At 28.7% G+C, this 18,313-nt stretch overlaps 1 protein-coding gene across 10 annotated transcripts in view; it reads left to right on the top strand.

Annotated features, from left to right (window-relative positions):
- Window positions 1-16,995, top strand: part of LOC107442335 (rab-like protein 6) — a 39,724-nt gene extending 22,729 nt beyond the window's left edge. For 5 of the 10 annotated variants that reach the window (XM_043048201.2, XM_071184413.1, XM_071184411.1 and 2 more), the window contains exons 13-17: window positions 4,258-4,442; window positions 6,867-6,904; window positions 10,022-10,157; window positions 11,745-11,851; window positions 15,127-16,995. In XM_043048201.2, coding sequence (XP_042904135.1) covers window positions 4,258-4,442; window positions 6,867-6,904; window positions 10,022-10,157; window positions 11,745-11,851; window positions 15,127-15,327 — 667 coding nt within the window. In that variant the 3' untranslated portion in view covers window positions 15,328-16,995. Of the gene's footprint in view, window positions 1-2,943; window positions 3,107-4,257; window positions 4,443-6,866; window positions 6,905-10,021; window positions 10,158-11,744; window positions 11,852-15,126 lie in introns of all 10 variants that reach the window. The other 5 variants (XM_043048200.2, XM_043048203.2, XM_043048202.2 and 2 more) reach the window with 2 other exon arrangements.
- The last annotated feature ends 1,318 nt before the right edge of the window (window positions 16,996-18,313 follow it).

Here is an 18,313-nt window from a genome sequence, read left to right as displayed (position 1 = left end):
TAATTATTTTTTTATAATATTCCTTTGAATTATTAAATATTTAATTTAGAATGAATGTTTAGTTTAGTTTAATAATTTATTAGCATTTGAGACAAAATTTAGGCAAGATGCTAAGGCTGAAGAGTTTAATTGACGCAATCTTTGTAATAATTCAATGTAATAATTATAAAATCGGTATTACAATGTTTTCTTGCCATTGTTCAAAAGCCATTTTTTCAGACAAAGAAGCAACAAGAAGATAATTTTAATAAAATTAATGCTTTAATGACGAATGATAAGTGCTTAATTAGAAACTTAAAAAATTGTTTGATCACAAACCGGAAAAAAAATTATGAATTTTTATAACTACTCAATCCCACTTTTATACATAATTTTTTAATGAGCATATAGAACTAATACTACTCAAATACTTATCATCTTGCCTCCTTAAATATCTTCACCATGGGTAATGTTGTTCGCCGTTGTGGCTCAGGTTGACAAGTGCTCAATGGATAACGTCATATAACCCACACTTCCGGCGTCATCCGTGACAAAGAACCTAATAGTTTAGTATCGACCATTAGAAGAAAATAACTTTGTTTCTACTCTTGTTATATCACTTTTCATTGTATCAAGCATTCAGTTTTATCTCTCTTTTATGTTTCTCAAGGAGACAAATAAAACTCGAGAGACTTCAGTTCCTTGAGATTTCTTAAGAGACTTAAGTTTCATGAAACTTCAAAAATTCTAGGAATTTCAGAAATATTTTTATTGTTAAATGTCAGAAAATGAAACTTACCGTTTATTTTGAATTTATTGCATTTTAATATACAAGATTTCATAATTAGAATGAAGTCTAAACGAATTTATTTGGGAAAATTGGGACTTTATTGTGTACACAGCTGATAACAATATGATAAATCGAAGTACAGACCCCATAAGCAGAATTTTTTCAAATGTTCTGCAATAGGACTTATTAATTTATACAAATGTTCTGCAAGCATTTCACAGCAAAAAAAAGTCAACTTTACATTAAAATACTATATTTTCATTTATTAAAAAAAAGGATCATACACAGATACACTACATTATTTTTTTAAACCAAAGCAAACATTCTTGATTTTTTACTTTTTCAATCACTTTTGAAGTACAAAATTTTGTTAATGACAATGATAATGATGAATTATTAATAAAATGCCTATGATATAAAGGTCCAAATATTAAAATAAGGACTGCCTTTAAAATCTTTCGAAGGGACAAGTGCCCAGTTGGTGCACCATTTGCAGACACAAACATTCACTGGTCTGTTCTAACAACTTCTTCACCTCCATCGAAAGCATTTGGTCTTTTCGAAACAATTCTGTCAATCGTGGATCCCCACGATTCACAAATTGCTTCTGAAATGGGAATGGAAATATAAAAGTCATAAACTTTATGAAATTGGAAATCTCGGAATTTAATTCTTTTACTACTTGCTTTAGAAGCTCTCTTGATAAAAATGGTGATCGATTTCTCCTGCTGTCTGCTAAAAACTGATACACCCATTTTATAAAAATGTTACACCCAAAAGCTAATTCATTAATTTCCTCCTCAGAATGGCAAAGATATGGGAGAGGGAAATTACTGATAAATGTGCTGAAATTTGTGCAGGTTGTCAAATGTTCCTCTTCTAAAGCAAAATCATTCCTGAGCAAATAGCAAGTGGTCAAAGCTAAAGAGAATTTTATTCAAGATATAAATTGTTCTGTAGAATTTCGTTTGTTCTGCGACATTCGTCGCAGTTTTGGGCACTTTCTGCTTCTGGAGTACAGACTATGACCAAGCACTATTTTGTCTTTTCTTTATATAAGCATTTAAATTTCATGCTGAATAAACAACTGATTTTTAGAAGTATTATCAGTTTTTTGTGTGCATTTATTTAAAAAACAGAAGCCTTGCTACTTGTGGAGGAGGTTAGAATATTTAAATTTGATTTTTTCAAGTGGTTCAAAATCGGTACTTCAAGTCTATTAGCTTTAATTTTAATTGCATCTACCTCATTTAGCTTTATTTGACTTACAAGTCATTTATTGAAACAAAGCAAACAGCAGTGTTTGAAATATATTAACTAAGGTAATATGTTTTAATTGTTTCCAAGTAGTTCTTAATTAACACTGCAGATTTCCTTTTCAAGTGTATTAGCTTTAATTGCTATGGCTTTCTACTTTATTGTATTTTTGACCATTACCATGATTTTGAAATTTAACTAATTAGCTTTTTAACTTACACCTAAAGAATTTTCAAATTCTCCTTGCAGAGTCGCGGTGGTTGGCTCAGGGGATATAGTGCTTACTTCCCAATGAGATGACCCAGGTTTAAATCCCAGCATTGGCTGGGCAATACAAATTCCCTGCTAACAGCTCGTACTGACTACTATATTGACATAAAAAATATCAGTGGTAGACGGATCATAGTCTAGAATCGCCTTGCCATCGGGCTAACTGTGGGAGGTTATCGTGGTTTACCTCTCCATGTTAAGCAAAGGCAGGTTTGTTTCATCAAAAATTTCTTCACAAAGGCTAGTTTGCCCCAATGCTTGATACAGCAGTTCCTTTGTCTCCTAGATTGGGTTCAAAATTACAAGGCTGCGGAGTTGAATAGTGATTGTGATAAACATAGAATTGGGTCGACTGTTCAGCACCAGTTTTAAAATAAAATGTAAAATTCTTCTTGTATTTGACACAAATCTTTATTCACAACTTTTCATTTTGCCTTATCTTGTGAACCCTCTCAAATTTATTGTTGTACCTAATAAATAAACAAAATAAAGAAATAAATTATAAGAATTGTCAGTTTTCCATGCCTCAAAAGAGTATGTGATCATTGATTGAATATTTTATGTTCATAATTTCAAAAGCAATATATTCTTCAAGAGCAATTTTTATTTATTGACATTTTATCTTTATTGATTTTGATTTCTTTTAGAAAATTCTCCAAAGAAGGTTTCTAAACTGCCTGGGGATATTACTAATGTAGATGATTTTGTTCCTGATGATGCAGATCAAACATTCAATTCATTTTTAGAAGAGTCCCCTAAAAAGTCAGCTGATGACATAAGAACGGAAACTCCCAAACTTGACTCTGACAGGTATTTTTATAATTTTAACAATATTTTTTCAATTTCTAATCATATATCGCTTTTAATTTCACGGATATTAATTTTTCCTATCTTTAGCCTTCACAATTCATTTAGCAAAAGTATAAAAACTGATATTTGAATCTGACTTTATTTTTTTTAATTTAAAATAAAATTTTGTTGGATTTCTAATCATGTATCACTTTTTATTAAAAAGAAATTCATTTCTAAATATTATCACAATTTCACTGAAATATAAAAATAATTAAACTATTTAAAAATGAAATTTCTATTTTTATTTTAAGTAATGAATATTGTTATAAGTATTCAATTTTGCTGTCACTAAAAAACTCAAAGTTTATGTGTTAAAAGTTAAGATGAAACAGACTATATGTACATAGATAATTGTATATTTAAAAATTAAATTCTAGTTTAATATAATCATGACATTTTAGTCATCTAATAAAAGTTTTCTTGTTTAAGTACATGAATAAGAAATTTATTTTAAAACCACTTAAAAATTTATAGACGTTTAAACAAAAACTTTAATCTTAAAGTAGTATCTTTAAAATTGACAGAAATGCTGTACACATAATTTTTTTTAGAAGATATCATATATTATCTTTTGTTTCTGCATAGAGAAAATGTTATTTTCTAGACTCACTAATGTCAAAATATAGGGAATTTGTTTTTAAGTAATATGTAATTTTTAATTTTTGATACAATCAATTAAAATCTTGTTTGGTTCCCTTTTAGATAGTGTTTTTAAATGATGCCATTTTGATATTTTTTTAATCGAAATTTGCTTTTTTAAACTGATATTTTTCTGTGTTTTCTGCTATAGGTTAGAAAATTTGTAAAGTGTCCTTTCATTATTAGTTTAACAATAAAAGATAAGCTTCAATGCTTATGAAAATTTCAATACAATATTTTAAAATGTTATTGGAAAAACTTGTTTTTTAATATAATATTTATTATTATTAATTACAGTTTGAAATAACTGTTTAGTAATGCATGATTTGTCTCTAAAATTATTTTTACATATTTTTTCATCTTTTTGAGCTTTAGAATGTTATACTGTAAGAAATATTGGTATTAAAAAAATAATACTATATTTAAAGAACTATATTATTATTTATATACTCTGTGTTTGATTTCAAAAGCGATGAGGAGGATAATGTTGCCAATCCTATGGTAGCTGGTTTTCAAGATGAACTAGATCCAGAAGATGCTGTCACTCATATACAGAGTTTTAAGCTGAATAATTTAGAAATTGTTAATGATCCAAGTTCAGAAGATGAGGATAAAACAGTAATAACAAATCACAGTTCAAACTCCAGTGTTAAAAGTAAGTAGCATTTTTTCTGCAATATATATACAGTAGAGAACCGATTATCCGGAACAATCGGGACCATCGCGATTCCGGATAACTGATTTTTCAGGTTTTCTGAATCGCTACAAAATGCCGTTTTTTTAATGTTTATAAAACGAAACTAAAAAATTATTTTTAAACAGTTTTAGAAATAATAAAAAATGATAAATAATAATACACTTAAGTTTAAATAAGGAAAGAAATTATGAAATAAAAATTATATACAGGCTTATATATGTTATTAATGTTATTATTAACATTAATAACATATGTAAGCTATTTGTGCTTATGTGAGATTCGTCTACAAACGGCTTTTGATCCGTCCTCTAAATCAGTTCTTTCGTCAACTCGATACGCTGTACGCTCTAAATAACAAAATGGGCTCAAAATCTTGCAGGAAAAAAAAATTTTTTTAATGGAAGAAAATTAATTTCCGGTTCCGAATTTCATTCCGGTTATCTGGTTTTCCGGTTTTCTGATTTCCGGATAAGAGGTTCTGCACTGTATATATATATATAAGAAAGCTCTTTAAGCGCAGTTTGATTTGTAAGACAATCCATGTATAAGCAGAGAATGTATTTTTTTTTCAGTAATTCCTCCAAAATTCAGAAAATGTATGTAGATCATAAGCTTGTAAAATTCAATAATGCTTGCATCTAACATTACATGTATATTGGCCATAATGGAAAAAAAAATTTCCGTAACTTATAAGCATACAGTACCAATAACATATAGTACCTTGAACTTTATAGATGACAGTGAGATATTTCATTTATGAATTGGGCATAAAATTTTGTAAAGTTACTTTTAGTTAGTTTTAAAGTTTTGTAAATTTTGTAGTTTTGTACTATAAATGTTAATAATAGGCATCCAGCAGAAAATTTAGTAAAGAAAGTACTAAATGTGTAAATAATAAGAAATAGGCATTATTCTTTTAAGTGAAAACAAATTCTCCAAATCAACTCAAAACTTAGATTCAGACTTGAAAAATTTGAATGACTTTGTTGTGAGACTCAATAAGTTTTAGGACTCAATTTTCATTTTCTATTATTAATTTTATTTTTTATTACATATTTATGTTTTTTCATTATTATTATTATTTGGTATTTTTTCACTTATTATTTGATTTTACACTTATAAATATTACTTTGTACTATGCTTTGGTAACTTAGCCTTTAGCTGGGGGAGGTTCATACATAAACTGCCCAGTGTTGTTTAACTTCAAAAAAAAAAAAAAAAAAAAAAAAAGAATTCAGTGCTTCTAGGCCTATACATGAAAATGCATTGTATTTTTCTTAGTAATGTAATTAATGAACTGTATTTTTCGAAATAACAAGTAAATGTGGACTCACTGCAAATTAATTAAAGTGGTTTCCTAAAAACAGAGCAAAATGTTTTTGATTTACAAAATATTTTGCAATACACAATATTATTACATTATATGCTTGTTAGTAATTGTAAATGATAAACTGTATTATTTAAATAACAATTAATAGAGGTCTCGCTTCAAATTATATATGAAGTTAATTAATTGCAATTAGGACTATTTTGTACAAACAATTTTCTAAAAATGAAAAAAAATTATTATTTTTTTTTTTTGATATGCATAATATTAATTGCAAAATGTTTACATGAAAAATTTATTATTTCCGAGGTATTGAGTATTAAAATTTGGCTTTGATTCTTTTAAAATATGGCTTAAATATAATTTTTTTTAAAAGCCTTATTCTTATAACCACAAATTATATATATTTTTTATTTATTAATTTTTTTATTTGCAATTTTAAAACTCACTGAAATAACACATAAAGCTTATTCTCTACACATTAAATCTGTTTTTAAAATATCGAATGTCTGTTGATTTGAGTAGCATGTTTATTCAATATAAGCGTTTTTTTTTTTTTTTTTAATGAGTGAGTAAGTAAGTTAGTAAAGAAATAAATTTATTGTTCGAAAATTGTTTTTTAAGTGGCTGGTAAAATATGTAAAATTATTAAATAACAGATTTTCCTTGAGTTTCAATTAGTTATTTTTAAAAATGTGACATACAAGAACAAGTCTTGCGAAGAAACAAAGGCTTAAAATCGAAGCATGTTTAAAAAAAGTTTTATTACATAATGAATGGTAATGTGATCATCATTACATATAACACAACATTTAGTTAAGTTAAAAATTTCTAAAAACATTATTTATTGAAGCTGTTGAATTGGTTATTCAAGCTTATAAAATGTATAATAACAATTAAAAAATGTTAGTATTTCTGGCTAGTTTATGGATAGTCTATAAAATGTATTAAACAGATATTGGCCTCTTGGATAGTTTATGTAATAAAAATTTATTTTTTAAAATTTTAATTTCAAATATTCTTATGTGTAATGAGGGTTGTTTTTATGATTTTAGCTAACCATCAGAATTATGAGCCACCTCTTGATATAAAGGTAATTGCTAATACAGTTGTATTTATTTCTTTATAATTGGATTATAATTTTTATATGGTATGTAGTGGTAGTTAAGATGTTAATATTCAAATTATTGTCATAATGAAAAGAGAATTAAGAGTTTCATACAATTAGTATTGTGGAAGATTTAAAATGAATTTTTAAAAAATTTATTTATATGTTAAACATTTTTATTTGTAAAAGTTGAATGGAAGAATCGTATGTTCTTATTTTTTTGGGAAGGGTCGTTTGCTCGACTGTTAAGCATTCATTGACTGATTTTTTCTTGTTTTTTTTTTAAATTTTAATATTACAAATTGAAATAAAGGCTATATAGAATCAAAACTGCTGTAACTTCTTACTTTGAGTTATTCTGTTACGGTTTGACAGTAAATTTCTGAATGTGTAGCTTTTTATAGTTTAGTTTTGAGATAGTACTTATTATGTTTATTATATTAAATATTCTTACACATTTTTTAAATTTTTTTTTCTTCATTGATATTTTTGCAACTAATTTTTCTTTTTTTCTTTTATTTATTTATCTAAGGGGAAAAATGTTATTGCATGCAAATGAGTATAAAAATTTGTTTTTAGAAGAAAAGTATTGGTTTTAAAAATTAGATGAAATAAATGTTTCTTAAGATTAAAAATAAACTCATGTTTGTGAAAATTGCAACACCATGAAAGACTTATGCAAGTGAGCTGAAATTTTCAGGAAATGCAAAGTAGAGCATAATATGCAAATGATTAGAACTTCAGAACCGTAGCGCATGCTGAGCAGCGCCCTCTGAACGGCTGATGGATCCGAATAAATAAGACGGCTGTAGCGAGGCGTGTATGTTTATCGGTGGTAATCTACTTGTGGTAAACGTTAGCTTAGTCGTTACTTATGTCTCTTTGACGAAAGAGAGCGAGTTTTCAACAACTTGTGGAGTTTGAACAGGGGAGAATCATCGGCCTTCGACAAGCTGGATTATCTTATCGTACAGATGCCGCTCGTGTTCAGCGTAACAACAGCACAGTGATGCGTGCTTGGAATCAGTGGACGAACGAGTGTCAGACAACTCGGAAATCCGGGAGTGGACCCCAAAATGTCACGTCTGCTCGCGACGATAGACACCTAGTCCGCATGGCTCTGACTGACCATACGGCTCCCTCTAGACAACTGGCAGCACAGTGGTCAATAGCTACAGGTGTTTCATTGTGTGCTTCATCAATTCATAGACGTCTGCTGAAGCGTGGACTGCGCACAAGGGACTCCTTTATACAGGATCCCCCTCACGCTAAACCATCGCCGCCTGCGGCGGCAATGGGCCAACCAGCGTAGGGACTGGCGTGCTGATTGGCAGCATGTCGTGTTTTCCGATGAATCCCGCTTTAATTTGTGATACCATGATGGCCGCATTCATGTCAGACGCTATGCCGGTGAACGCCACCTTCTGGAGTGCGTTATCGAGCGCCACAGTGGACGAACACCCGGAGTTACGGTCTGGGGTACCATAGCATATCATGGACGATCTCAATTGCTACGAATTGTGGGTAATCTGAACAGCAACTGGTACATCAGTGAAGTTCTGCAGCCCCAAGCTGTTCTCTTCCTTCAAGCCTTGGCAGGCGCTGTATTTCAACAGGACAATGCCCGCCCTCATATTGCTAGGACTGTTCAATCCTTCCTTGCATCGAGGCAGGTACAGCTTCTTCCTTGGCCTGCGTATTCCCCGGATATGTCCCTGATTAAACATGCGTGCGATTTCATTGGTCAACGTCTCACTCGTGATCCTCGTCCTGTTGCTTCTACAGACGAACTTTGGGTACGCATGCAAAGAAAATGGAATGCTCTTCCTCAGACAGACATTCAAAATTTGTTTGACTCCATACCACGTCGTGTAGCAGCACTTATTGCGGCATGTGGTGGTTACACAAAATACTGATTTTGATCTTTTGTTATTGTTTGTTTGCTTTGAAAGTCTAATCATTTATTTGTACTACTACTAGTCAGCTGTGTATAAAATTTCATTTAATTATGACGATTCCTTCATGGTGTTGCAATTTTCACAAATATGAGTTTAGTTTTAAATTAAAAATTTTGTAATTCTGGGATAGATTTTACGAAATTTCATGAAGTTTGTTTTAAGAATTATATCCTTTTTATTAAATGTAATTCCAAGCATGTGTATTAGACAATAAAATTGCAAAATGTGTACATAAAAATAATCACAGACGGATTTATATTGAACAAGTTGAATTTGTGTCATATATTATTTTTGTGCACTTTTGCATTTCCTATTCCAAGCTGCTTAAGTTCAACATATTTATTATTTGTGCTTGCATTAACATAGTCATGACTCGCACTTCATTTCCAATGTGACCATTCTCTCTAGAAATTGGCAAAATTTGGCTTTGCAAAGAAAATTCGCTATCAAATCTAGTAATTTGTGGAATATTGTGGTCACACTAGAGTATGAAGTGTGTGTTTCACTCTATTATTACTATAAATACTGTTTTATATAGAAAAATTAAAACTATATTTGCAACAAATTATATTAATAAAGTAAAAAAAAGGCTAATAATGAATGTTTAATTTCACAAAATAAACATACTATAATTTCAATTAAATTTCTAAAAGCATAAAAAATCAAAAGTACTTTTAAAAAACTAGCAATATTTACTTCAAACTTTGAATAAAATTACTAATTATGAATGGAGTAAAAATTAAAATTTCCTTTGTTTTACATAAAACATTAATACATGCAAGAATAAAAAATTAACTATTATAATTAAAAAGAATTCTTTATTTTAACAATAATTTAAATCACAAAAAATCTAGTTTTTTTTTATTTTTAAATTTGACTCAAATTTTATTTGACCCTATAATGTGAATTTCATTAGAATGTAGTTTTATACAGAGAAAGTATAATAGATTTTATGAATTTTTTTTCTATTGTGCTTTAAATATATTAAGTATGCATTCCCAATGAATAAATAAGTCCTAAAAAACAATTTTAATTAATTTGTATTTGTTTAACTGCCATTTTGTGGTTTGTGTTTTTTAGCGTGGAATCAGTCCTATTTTTCTTTTAGTAGTCTACTAATTAATAGTTTCACTTGGATTTTTAGGATATAGAAGAGCCTTCTGTGGAAATTCCTCCAGATGTTCTTCCTGTCAGCATGCTAACATTAGAGGACGAAGACTTAAATATTTTAGAAAGTATGTACGACTACAAACGAAAAACTTCAAGTGAAACTCCCAGTGGTAATTTTCTTTTCAAAATATAATATTGCTTTTTTATTATTGGTAATTATTAAATTCATATCACAGTATACGAATGTTAAAATTTAAAAAATATATGTATGTAGCACATAGTAGAACACATAGCATGCAATCTTAATAAATAATTCTAACAATTGGGTATTAATTTAAATTGTAATTAGTTTTTAAATGCTTTTTCGGGAAATTTTTTTGGCAATCCAATATTGACCATTCTTTGAGTTATGACCTCTCTCCGGCATTGAATTTTTGTGACATGGAGTGGAAGGTGTCATTCTTGTGATGTTTCATGTGACTATGATTATTTTTATCATCATGATTATTTTGAGGGACCAATATTGAACGTCATCATTCTACATTGAATGTCATTATTACCTTAGTCACTTAAGTGCATGCACAATGCACAGAAAGGGAAAAAGTTTTTTTTTTCATAACTTTTGATATAATGATCAGATTTTCATGTGCTTGGACTAAATCTCCTCAATGATCCAATTGCCTTACCCTAAATATTCTAATTAATATGTGAGTATGATATTTTATCGATCTTTTGCACAGTATTTTAAATTATGAAATCGGAATTAAAAATGTACTTTCTTCAAGCAAACATTATTTTTTTTTGCAATGGATTTAGATTCTTGATCCTTCAGATATGGGAAAAGACCACTCTCAGGTAGTTGGAGGAAAAAAGAAGTTGACAGTTTTGGGCCCCTTAATGTTAATTTCACTTTTTACATTATTTTATTTGCCATCTCTCTGGAACTAATGATGTGAATCAAAAACGTTTTGCATACAATTATGAAATCTTGTTTGTCCAAAGATAAATCCACATGAAATATTATTTTTTAATATTTTGCTTTTTTTAATCATCTAAAGATTTTTTTGTCGTAAGGTAAACTAGTTTTTACATTGATTTAATTCACATAATTTTGAATGATTTGAACAATTTGAATGGAATCTGTCAAAAGAGTTTTTGAGAAATAAGAATATGAAAATACCACTACATGAGTTGACAAAATGTATGAAAAGTACACACTGTACTTTCGTAATCATGTATATTTTTCATTGNCTTTACGAAGGCTCTTTAAAAAGGACTTTTGAAATAAAACTTGTAGAAAATGGTCACCTTACTCAGGCGTTTACTTTACCCAGGTGGTCACTTTCACAGGTTCCACTGTATTTTGCTTTTTTTAATTATCTGAATATTTTTTTGTCGTAAGGTAAACTAGTTTTTACATTGATTTAATTCACATAATTTTAAATGATTTGAACAATTTGAATGGAATCTGTCAAAAGAGTTTTTGATAAATAAGAATATGAAAATACCACTACATGAGTTGACAAAATGTATGAAAAGTACACAGTGTACTTTCGTAATCATGTATATTTTTCATTGTAAAGAAATTTCTTTGAAATAATTTATTTTTAATTTAATATTTTATTTATGCATTAAACTTGAAGCTTAAATAATTAAAAAAATTATACATATATATTTTAAAGAATTTTAACGACTATTTTCTTCTGTTAGTAAACTTACAAAAACTCTTCATAAATAATTGTTTTACTTGTCTGCAGTTCCATCCCGATCCTCTCCCAGCGCAACACCAGAAGGTTCTGAAGCTGTGAGTGAAGATTCTACATCGACAAAAACTAAAAAACATAAACACAAAAGTAAACATAAGGTAGTCTATCACTTTAGCTTCTTATTTTTTATTTACCCAATAATTATAATGCTATTTTTATTTTAATTTTTTGTACACTAATTACAATAATATCTGTTATTTAAACTGCATATCACTTGTCAAAAAAGCTTATTCTTTGTGTGAGATATAATAATTGTGGATTCAGTAGCAGGGGTCTGTCGAGGGCAAATTTACTACTGTATAGCGATACCTTCACAAAATACTTTTATAATAGCAATTTCTAAGATCCATCCCCCCGCTCTTATAATTTTGTTGTTGTATCCCCGTTAAAATGATAAACCCCAGGTTGATTACGCTTTTCGAATTGCAATGGAACTTATCCCATGGATTGTTTTATGATGTATAAGAATTCGCTTCCCATACGGTTTGTAAGAAAAGTGCCTTTCCTTCCCATGCCTGACTAAAAACATGCCGGGATCCCGAAATGTCATGGGAGAAAAGGAACTTCAGCTACTTTGTTCCTAATTGAAGTGGAAGAAAAAGCGCTAGTGCCATGCAAGCCCCATTCTCGTTGTAATCTATTGAAAAACGGAGCTTTTTCGAGTAAAAGGAGCTCTTCAACTAATAGGTAGCGCATGTTTGGTCAGTTAATGCAGAGTGGAAACCCTTACCGGTCGCTTATGCCATATTAGAGCAAGCTTTTTTTTAAAAAATGAAATGACAAGGCTGTCCCTCTATAAAGTTTACAGGAAGTCAAAATTCGAACTATTATTTTAAACATTTTTCGAAATTTATTTTAATAGACCTTTATTTTTTTTTCTTCAGAAAATTTTTTTCTGTATGACCCTGTCGAAAATGTTCTCATAAGATAACTTTTAGTGCTAATTATTACTATTAAATGTATGTTTTTTTAAAATTTAAGTTGAAAGTTTACTATGGGCAATGATTTTGATGGATTTTTAAATTTGGATACAATTTTAAGCCCAAAATTTTACAAAAGCAAAATTATTTTTGAACATGCATGTGGGAAAAATATGCATCGAAATTTACCATTCATAAATAATTTTTACTTGTAGTGACAATTTTTGAAAATATGTTCTTATTTTATACCATATTTTCGTGTTGAATTTTTAATATAATTTTTAATTTTTACAAATTATGTCTAAATTTTCACAAAGTAGGTACCTCTTAAAAAAACCTAGACAGACCCTTGAGTAGAAGCAATTCCATAAACCACATAACTTAATGCCTTCTAAAGACAACAAAAATTGATAAATTTGTAGGATTTTATTTATTAATACTTCAAATTTTATGTCTGTAAATACTAATTACTTAAATGCATATTTTTGAGTTTTAAAGCATTTTAATATTAGCTTGGTACAGATCAGGGGTGGGCCAGGAAAATTGAGAAAAAGAAGTTTGGTGGGCCAGGTAAAAACTTCTGAAATAAAAAAAAAACAATATACAAGTTTTAATTGAAATATTTAATGAGATGAATGAAGTTGTGACTTCATTTTTCCTTATATAAGTTCCTTACATTGAGGTTCCAAGTGAGATGTACTTATTTTAAGGAAGGAGGCTAAATGTTTGTCTACTAGTCTACTTCTGACATGATTTTTTCTAAGGTTCATCATTGCAAACACTTGTTCACATATATAAGATGAAGCATACATAGCACTGATTTTCTGGCCATGAAATATTAAATTTGTGAAACTAGCTTTTGGAAAATGATTTGTAAAATTCAAACTTTGGCGTACTTAGAAACCAATTTAGATGGCGCCAATTTATGGCTATTTTATAAAGAACTTCTTCTTTCAACATTTTACCAATTGAAGCTGTCTGTGCTAGCTATTTCCATCAATTTATGCTTTGTAGAACGAAAATAGAGAAAGTAGAAAGGTCATCAGTAACTTTGTTAAAAATGAAAGAACAAAAATAGTTTTGAACAAAGTAGACAAGAAAATGATTGTATATTGTTTATATTCGTCACGAATCGGCAAAATCGAACTTTATCGGCCGAATAAAACTTTCCGGCTCCCGCATTTGGCCCCCGGGCCGTAGTTTGCCCATCCCTGGTACAGATATACATTGTAATGATTAGTATAAGTTTAATGATTTGTGAAATGATCTATCTAATGCAAAATTCTAAATAACAAAAAGCCTTACATTTTGCAGTTTTTGTTATAAAGATATTCGGTATTAATTTTATTTTGCAATTCTTCTTAGCAACAAAATTTCCAAAAGGGAGAAATTCGCGATAACATGGCAAAAGAAGGCTGAATTGATAATAATTGAAAAATACTTTTCTCTTATCTCTGTTCAGATCAGAAGGAAACTTATGTTTTATTAATAATTGGTAATTAATATTAATATTTTTCTCCCACTTATGTTTTCAATTAGAGCCAAATAAATCACTCTCTTTTCATTGAAATTTCAATTTTATAATAGATTCTATTGTAAACTACAGAAAGTCCTGAAAACTTTTTTTAAAAAAGGATGTTGGAAATAAATAATTAAAAATAAACAATTAAAAAAGGCGTTTTATTTTGTATGAAATTTTTTTCTTTAATTTGTTCTTGGCAAAATCTTAGTGGAAATGTTTTTCCACATTTTTCTTCCCATACAGAATTTCAGATATTGGTTAGTTTAAAATGAATTTTATTTTTCATTCTAATTGAAAATTTTGTTTAAAATGTGTAATTTTTTTAAATTACACTTATATGACTAGAAAGCTTTATTATTTTTTTTTCTCTTCTAAAAAGTATACTAAAAGTAATGTAAGATTTGAATTTTGCATTATTTTTGTGATAAAAGGTTTAAAAAAAAAGACACTGGGTCAGTTTAGGGAATGGTTATTAAAAATAAAACTGCGTAAGAAAAAAAGGAAATACACTTTCATTGTTGAGCTATGTTGAATTACTCCCTGGTTGTTTAGTTTTCTGTAATAGGGAACAGATTTCAGCTGCTTAAATCATGCAATTTTACATCGTTAAACATCATTTTTTGAAAAGCCAACCATACATTTATGGAGGAGAAAACTGAGAAATGTATCAATGAAATTCAACCACATTATGCATAATAGCTTTATAAAATTTGATGATAGTGCATGTAGAGGCAATTTACCCGATATATGCTGTTCCATACATAACTTTTTACTGTATACCTTATAAATCAACTTAAAAAAAGTCACAAGTTTTTATCTAAAACCTGCGTTTTCTACAAAATTACCTCATAAATGAGCCATAATAATTCCATTAAAGTCTTATGAACAAATATATTAGTAGCTAAGTTTAACCATTGTAATTATTTTTAAGGATGAAACTAAGAGCCACAGGAAATCACACAAGCACAAAAAACATAAAGAGAAAGAAAACACGAGCCAGGCTGAAACTGTCAAGAAAAAGAAACAAAAAGAAGTTGGAGATTTGGATAGCTCTTCCGACGTTGATAGATTGGAAGAATTCTTAGGGAACGGGGACTCGGAAGTGTCAAAGCCGCAATACGAAGTATTCTAACCAGTAGCCTCTCTTTTTAAATTTTCAAAACATAAATATGGTTGTCTTTTGATGACTGGACTAAGTGTAGAGCCTGCCAGATATTAAATGCATTTGCTATAACCAGTTTCATGTATTATAAGATGAGACCTTCTGGTTTTGAAACTAGTTCTATCCAATATTAAATATTTTGAAAAAAAAAAACTTATGTATCTTTTTTTATTTTGCCTTAATTGAAAGAAAGAAAATACTAAAACAAATGATTAAACAGAGCTGTGGAGTTGATAGTTAAAATATTTGATTCAAATTCAACTTTATGAGAGCTCGACTTCCGCCTATTTTCACCAAAGCCTACGAATCAGTTTGTGAATTCTGTCCATAATAGGTATTACGGGTTTTAACTCATGATTTTTCTGGGATGACCAATTTTTTGTTTGGTGAGCTTATTTTGTACACACAATTATAAATATTTGCAAAAATAATGTTTAAGAAATCAAAGCCTCTCTCTTTATATATATATCTATAGGACATTACTTTTAACTCATTGAAGCAAATTTCTCCAAATTCTTGACTCTGACTCCACAGTTTTGATTTTAATCAATGCACTATCTTGAATGCATATTCATCTCTACTTTGCTTTATACTAACCTGTTTTGTGCCAATAAAAATTTCTTTTTGTTGTTTTTCCATCTGTTAAACTAATTAGGTATCCTAAATACAGCAAAGAGTAAAAGTGATTTACTGCCACTTTAATACTTTGGATTGAGCTGGTTTTGATTAAAACTGATTAGTTGCTGGATTTTATCGGTTATTTTTTGAGTGAAAAACTAATGGTACCTGCTTTTTTTGTAGCTTAGTAGTCAAAAAATGCTTAATGTTTCAATTAAAAAATGAATTATTTTGTTGTTATTAAATATGTTCATTTTTATATTAATTTTGTTTCTTAAAATATAAGAAATTCAACATGGAAAGAGCTTTTACTATAAAGAAAAGTTGATTTTAATCAGAATTAAAAGGTTAACGAATCAGAAGAACTGATTAAAAAGCAGGTAGTTTGTTAAAGAATTGAAAACGAAAATTAAGATGTTATAATTATTCATAGAAATACTATAAATGTTACTTATTATTTTTTTTACTGTTTATAGTATACATAGTTTAAAGGTTGTCTAACTTTTCTATTCCATTTAAGTATAAAAAGTTTTCTTTCTTATATGATACATAGATGATTCATTTGAAAAAAAAAGGTACAATTTTAAGATAAAAATGATTTATTAAATTGCTATTTTAAAAAGAAACAGCTTCATTATATAACTACAGTATATTTTAATTTGTATTATATTATTATGTCACTTAATAAAAAAAATTATAGAATTGCTTCATAAAATGCAGCGATTTGTAATAGCAAATGTGTTAAATATCTCAGAAAAGCTGCATTTTAATACAAGTGCTTTTTCTGTAAACAAAAAAAATAAAACATAATTGTACCATCCATTTGAAAATATTGTAAGCTGTCCAAATGTTCAAGATTGCAAAATTTTAATTTTTTATTGAATTTTGATGTTGTATAAAGTACTTAAAAATACAAAGTTTTGTTCAAATTAGCCAAGTTTTTTGAAGCTGTGCAACTGAGAGAAATGTTTGTAAATGTTTTTTGATTATTATGCATTAAAGGTATTATCTTAAAAATAACGTATTATTATTTGTTTGAATTTTTTTACCAACGTTGCTTACCTAGTGAAATATGTAAAAATAGAACACTTATTGGATATGAACATGGTGCATAGCGTTTTTAAAATGTGCTTATTTTCGATTTTAAAAGCTCTTAAAGATGCTTTTTTCATCGAGTGTTTTTATAAAGTGTTCAATTTTTCCTTTTTGGAAGTGAGATTGTTTTCTTTGCCATGTATTATGCAAAAGCGTGCTTTTCGCATTGTCCTATTCAACATTTTCACAATTCATTTCGGCATAACGTACAAAAGCGCCAACTATTTTACATGTTTGATGTAATACTTGTGAGTCTGCATGTGCGTATAGTAAGCTGGGTTCGGTGAGATTATTGCTCTCTCATGTGCAACTCTGCTGCATTTTGCCTGATATTCTCTATTTCAGGCTTCAGTTTCCACCCTCTGAAATTGAACTGAAAAATCTCTTGATCATTTTTTAATGGCTAATATATAATCAAGAAAAAGAGTTTTTTTTTGTCAGAAACTAGTCATTTTATCATGATCATTGTAAAGTCTCTGAAAATTATTTTGCTAATGTAGATAGGGCTTAAAAAGTACTTATTTTATGTTGAAAGATTTGGCTACATACCCTGATGAATTTTAGATCTTAATGCCACTAAGCTCTCTCTGAATTATGGTGTTCTTCCACAAGTGTTAGATAGGGAATTAAGTTTAAATTTAATTCTTATTAGATATGAATTGAAGGTCTTATTAGTATCGTTGATTTATAATGTTCTTACACCATCTTAGTGGAAGAACATGCTAAGTGGCACTTTGAAAACACCAATATATCTGGATATAAAAAACATTGACCGATTCTACATAGTTTTTTACTACTAATTAATTACAGTTTTGAGTTAATAAAGATGTTTTGTCTACAGACCTTCTTAATGTTTCCATGTCTTCAAAAGGTGAATTTTATTTTTTCTATGTATTCTAAAGCTAAAATGTAATTTAAATTTTCCATTATTTTACTTTTATCAAAATATTTTTATAAATATCAGATTGCTTTTCGTTTTCTTTTCTGAAAATATAGTTGGTTGTATATCCAATGAAACCCATATAAATTGACGATTTTAATTCCACTAAAATCTTATTGGAAGAACATGTTAAACATGCAAAAGCAGAATTATTTCATATTTTCTCCTATTCTGTAAATTACTTTTTTTTCCCCATTAGAAGAGACAGCTCTTTTTGCAAATGGCTTCAACAAAAAATTATCATTAACTCTATGCACAAATTTCAATATTAAAACCATAGCCCCCCCCCCAAAAAAAACCCAG

This window comes from Parasteatoda tepidariorum, chromosome 8 (assembly GCF_043381705.1).
Source record: "Parasteatoda tepidariorum isolate YZ-2023 chromosome 8, CAS_Ptep_4.0, whole genome shotgun sequence".
Taxonomy (NCBI): domain Eukaryota; kingdom Metazoa; phylum Arthropoda; class Arachnida; order Araneae; family Theridiidae; genus Parasteatoda; species Parasteatoda tepidariorum.
The sequence above is the reverse complement of the archived record's forward strand: the minus strand, read 5'-3'. Positions and strand labels throughout refer to the sequence as shown.